Below are 5,182 nucleotides of genomic sequence, written 5' to 3' on the forward strand. Positions count from 1 at the left end.
CCCCCCCGGCCCCGCCGGCCCGGCCGAAGGCACCGCGGGGGGGGCGCGCCGGGCACCGCGTGGCGGGGAGGGGGGGCACACGCGAGTTCCGGGGGGGAGACCCCCCCACGCGTGTCTTGAGGGGGCACACACATTTTGGGGCGCACACACAAGTCCCAGGTGCGTGTCCTGCGTGGGGCGGGGGGGCACACGCGTGTCACAGACTCTCTGGGGGGGTGTCCTGCCCCGGGCTTGGGGGGGGTACGTTTCCGGACACCCCCCCTTGCGTGTCGGGGCGCGCACAAGCCCCAGGTGTGGGTCCCCGCCCCCGGGTGCCCACGGGGGGGTCAGGGTTGCATACAGGTGCCCCCAGGGCGGGGGGGGTCCAGGGGACACCTGGGGGGGCTCGATGGCACACGGGGTCCCCGGGGACCGGGGCTGCGTTCGTGCGCCCAGGGGTGCTCCGGGCACCGGGGGGGGGGGGGCGTTGGGGCTCCCAGGAGCACCTGAGGGGTCCCCAGGACCGCCCCCAGGGTCCCTACGAGCACCCAGGGGCGCACTTGGTCACCCGGGACCACCCGGGGGTCCCCAGGAACACCCCCAGAGCCCCCTTTTCCCCCCGCCCCCCCAGCCGGTGGGTGCTGCCGAAGGAGGGGCGGGGGGTCCCGGCGGGGGGCGGAGGTCCCACCGCCCCCCCCTCGTCACACGGTGCTCTCCAGCATCCAGTGGGTGCTGCCGAAGGAGGGGCGCAGGGGTCCCAGGGGGGTCCCCTCGGGCGCGTCCAGCCGCGGGAGGGATCCGTGGCGTCGGGGGCGCGCCCGCCGGGGGTAACTGTGGCTGGGGAACAGCCCCCGGGACCCTCCCAGCCCGGGACCCCCTCCGGGGCCATCCCCGAGCGCCCCCCCCGGGCCCGGGCGGCAGGGGGGGCAGCGGGGGCAGCTCGAGGGGCTCCGCGGGCCGGGGGCCGCCGTTGGTCTGGGAGCAGACGCTGGTGAGCGCGGGCGGGGGTCGCCGCGCCCCCGCCGCCTTCCAGCGCGCCGTGAGGATGAGGATGAAGACGAGCACGGAGGCGGCGATGGCGGCGCCGATGACGATGATGACGGTGCCCCCCAAGAAGTGGGGCCGGGGGGGGGCGGCGCAGCCCGGGGGGGGCGGCGGCAGTGGCGAAGGAGACGCAGCCGAGGGGGCGGGGGGCGGCGGGGGGGTCCCCGGCCACGTGCAGCGCGGACACGCAGAGCTCGTAGAGGCGCCCCGGGGCCAAGTCCCGCAGCACGAAGGTGCGGGTGGAGGGGGGCAGCAGCCTGGGGGGGGTCGGGAGGGTGTGACCCCCTCTCCCCAAGACTCCCCTGAGTCCCCCCCCCGAGACCTGCAGGACTCCACAGAGACAGCTCTGAACCCCCTCAAAGAGCCAGAGAGACCTCTTCAAACCTCCCCCGAACCCCTCAAAGACTCCCCTGTGACCCCCCTGATCCTCCTTAGGACCTTTCAAAGACCCCCCTAGAAGCCCCTCAAGACCCCCTAAAGACTCTCCAGAGCCCCCAGGCCCCCCGCAGTGGCCCCTGACCCACCCTTAGAAGCCTCCCAGTGCTCCCCAGGACCCCACAAAGACTGTCCAGAGCCCCCAGGACACTCCAAGACCCCCTTGATCTGCCCCCTCCCACAGCCCTCCAGGACCTCCCAGAGCCCCTCTGTGAGACCCCCGAGCCCTCTCATGACCTCCCTATTTGCCTCTGGGACCCCCCAAAGCCCCTCAGGACACCCCAAGACCCCCTTGAACCCTGCCCACAGAGCCCCCCAGGCCGTCCCATGACCCCTTCAAGCCCCCCAGGACCCCCCCCAGGAGCCCCCACCTGTAGACGAGGGCGTCGTCGGCGGAGCTGTTGTACTGGATCTGCACCATCCGGACTCCGGGCACGTGGCGCTGGGGGAGCCACCGGATGCGCGCCGAGGACCCGGTCACCTCGGCCGCCACCACCCGCCGCTCCCCGGGCCCCGCCCCCCCAAAGGTCTCGTTGCCCCCCGCCCTGGCCATGTCAGAGGGGCCGGGCCCGGGCTCGGGGTCGTCTCCGTCCCGGTCCCTGCGCGGCACCGGCAGCGGCACCACCACGACGTCGACACGCGCGGCCGCCTCTCCCGCGGCGTTGGCGGCCACGCAGGTGAAGCCGCCGTGGTCGCGCAGGGTGGCCACGCGCAGCTCCAGGGAGCCGTCGGCGCCCACGGAGCGCCGGGAGCCGTTGTGCACCACGCGCCCGTCGGGGCCCAGCCAGTGCAGCGCGGGTGGGGGGTCCCCGACGGCGGCGCACCCCAGGCGCAGCGGCTGCCCCTCGGTGACGGCGGGCGGGTGGGCGGCCGCGGCGGTGACGGCGGGGGCCCGGCACGTGAGCTCCTCCTCGGGCACGGCGCCCAGCAGCCGCCCGGCCAGCGGCGCCGGCGTGGCGCAGGTCTCCAGGCGCCCCGGCTGCGCCACGCGCCGCAGCCACAGCAGCTCACAGTTGCAGTGCAAGGGGTTCCCCCCGGCCGCCAGCGCCGGGCCCGGCGGGCCCGGCACGGGCGGCAGCGCCCGCAGCCGGTTGGCCGTGAGGTCGAGCCGCGCCAACCGCGGCAGCCGCGCCACGGCGCCCGCCGGCACCCGCTCCAGCAGGTTGTGGTCCAGCGTGAGCGTGGCCAGGCTGGCCATGGCAGCCACGGCGTCCCAGGGCAGCGCCGGCAGGTTGTTGTGCGACAGGTCCAGGTCCTCCACGGTGGCGGCGAAGGCGGCGAAGGCGGCGGCGTCGATGGCGGCCAGCTGGTTGTTGGCCAGGATGAGGTGGCGCAGGCTGGCCAGCCCGCGGAGCTGGGGCCCGCTGAGCGCCGGCAGCCGGTTGCCGTCGAGGTGCAGCGCGCGCAGGGCGCGCAGGTCGGCGAAGGCGCCGGGGGCCAGGCGGCGCAGCCCGTTCCGCGACAGCGTCAGGTGCACCAGCGAGCTCATGTTGGCGAAGTCGGCGCGGCCCACGGCGCCGATGAAGTTGTCGGCCAAGCGCAGCTCCACGGCCCCGCGGTCCAGGCTGGGTGGCACCGCCAGCAGCCCCGTGCGGGCGCAGAGCAGCGTCGGGCTCGGTGCTGCCGCCGGGCACAGGCAGCGCGGGGGGCACCGGGGGGCGGCCGGGGGGGCCCCGCCTGCCACCGCCCCCAGCACCACCAGCGGCACCAGCAGCTTCGCCATCCCACGGCGGCGCCTGTGGGGGGGAGACGGGGTCAGGGGGCGCTGGGGGGGTCAGGGGACCCTGCCCGGCCTCCCAGAATGTGTCAGATCCCGCCAGGACCTGTCGTATCCCACCAGATCCCCTCAGATCACCAGGGATCCCCTGAGAGCTCTTGGAATCCTGTGGCACCCCACATGCCCTGTGTGTTCCCGTGGGGTGCCGCCTGACCCAGGAGATCCCACGAGATCCCAAAGACCTCACGAGATCCCATTTGCCCTATGAGATCCTGTGTCACCCGATGAGATCCCATGAGATCCCATGTGCCCTATGTGTTTCCATGGGATCCCAGTGATCCCAGTGATTCCCATGAGCTCCAGGGAGATCCCAGTGATCCCAGTGATCCCATTACCTCCTCTCAGGGCTCCATGTTGGTCCCGTCTGGGCGTCGCCGCGGGGCCTGTGGGGACAGGGGAGGGGCCAGTACGGACCAATACAGACCAGTACAGACCAGTACGGACCCATATCTATCCACCAGTACAGACCAGTAGAGCAGCACACAGCCCAGCATGGCCCAGTACAGCCCAGAACAGCCCAGTATGGCTCCACACACCCCAGTATGGCCCAGTCCAGACCAGTATCTGCTGCTCATAACCTGGAGCATCCATTACCCATCCACGGTCTAATGAGGCCCAGCACGGCCCAGTATGACCCAGTACAGCCCAGTATGGCCCAGTACAACCCAGTATAGCCCAATGGGAGCCTGTACAGACTGCACAGCCCAGCATGGACCAGTACAAACCAGTACAGCCCAGTAAAAGCCAGTACAGGCCATCACAGCCCAGTATGGCCAAGGATGGCCCAGTATGACCCAGTACGGCCCAATATGACCCAGTACAGCCCAGTATGATCCAGCACAACCCAGTAACACTCAGCATGTCCCAGTGTGGCCCCGTAGAACCCGGTATGGCCCAGTACGGACGAGCAGAGGAGTTCATGGCCAAGTATGGACCAGTCCAGACCAGTATGGGGCAGCACAGTCCAGTCCAGACCCAGTCCAGACCAGTATGGTCCAGCACAACCCAGTAAGACTCAGCATATCCCAGTACAGGCCCAGTACATCCCAGTATAGTCCACTACATCCCAGTACAGCCCAACAGCCCAGTGTGGCCCAGTACAGCCCAGTACAGCCCAGCACAGCCCAGCATGGCCCAGTGTGGCTCAGTACACACTACCACAGACATATCACAACCCAGTACAGACCAGTATGTACCAATACAGACCAAATACAGACCCAGGACAGCCCAGCTCAGTATGGCCCCAGTACATTCCAGCATGGCCCAGTACAGCCCAGTACGGCCCAGTATGGCCCAGTATGGCCCAGTACAGGCCACTGCATGACAGCACAGCCCAGTATGACCCAGTACATGCCAATATAGCCCAGCACAGACCAGTATGGCCCAGTACATGCCAGTACAGGACAACAGAGCCCAGTAAGGCCCAGTACAAGCCAATAAAGCCCCAGCACCGCCCAGTCCAGCCCTGTCTGGCCCAGCACAGCCCAGTATAGCCCAGTCCATCCCAGCACAGCCCAGTATGGCCCAGTCCATCCCAGTACAGCCCAGCATCACCCAGAGCCCCCCTCCTGTGCCTCCCAATCCCCCATCCCACTCCCCCCCCCCCCGTGCGACCCCCGGAGGTACCTGGGGGGGCTCAGCCCACGGACGTTCCCATCACTGCTCCGGGGGGGGGATCGGGCCTCGCCCTACCGGGGGGCCATGGGGGGGCACGGGGGGAGCACCGGGGGGGCCCGGGGGGGCTCCGGGGGGGCTCCGGGCCTGGCGGTAACGGGGGTGGGGAGGGGCGAGGGGGGGATGTCGCTACCGGAGGGGGGGAAGCACCGGGATACGGGAAGGGGGGGACCGCGATGGGGGGGCTGGGGGGGGGACCGGGATGGATCCGGAGGGACCGGGATGCGGGGATGGATCCCGGGAAGGGCGGGAGGGAGCGGGATGGATCCGGGG

The 5,182-nt window shown here is 70.7% G+C and overlaps 1 protein-coding gene across 1 annotated transcript; it reads right to left on the reverse strand.

The window, feature by feature from the left end:
- Positions 1 to 34: 34 nt before the first annotated feature.
- On the reverse strand, positions 35 to 4,779 carry LOC113940274 (leucine-rich repeat and fibronectin type III domain-containing protein 1-like). Its single transcript, XM_027631386.1, is given in 6 exon segments — positions 35 to 838; positions 879 to 1,128; positions 1,130 to 1,280; positions 1,830 to 3,194; positions 3,571 to 3,802; positions 3,871 to 4,779. Coding segments are annotated over 6 exon segments (2,442 nt in total). The 5' UTR covers positions 4,157 to 4,779; the 3' UTR covers positions 35 to 680.
- Positions 4,780 to 5,182: the final 403 nt, after the last annotated feature.

Source organism: Corapipo altera, unplaced genomic scaffold (genome assembly GCF_003945725.1).
Source record: "Corapipo altera isolate COAL_440 unplaced genomic scaffold, ASM394572v1 130165, whole genome shotgun sequence".
Taxonomy (NCBI): domain Eukaryota; kingdom Metazoa; phylum Chordata; class Aves; order Passeriformes; family Pipridae; genus Corapipo; species Corapipo altera.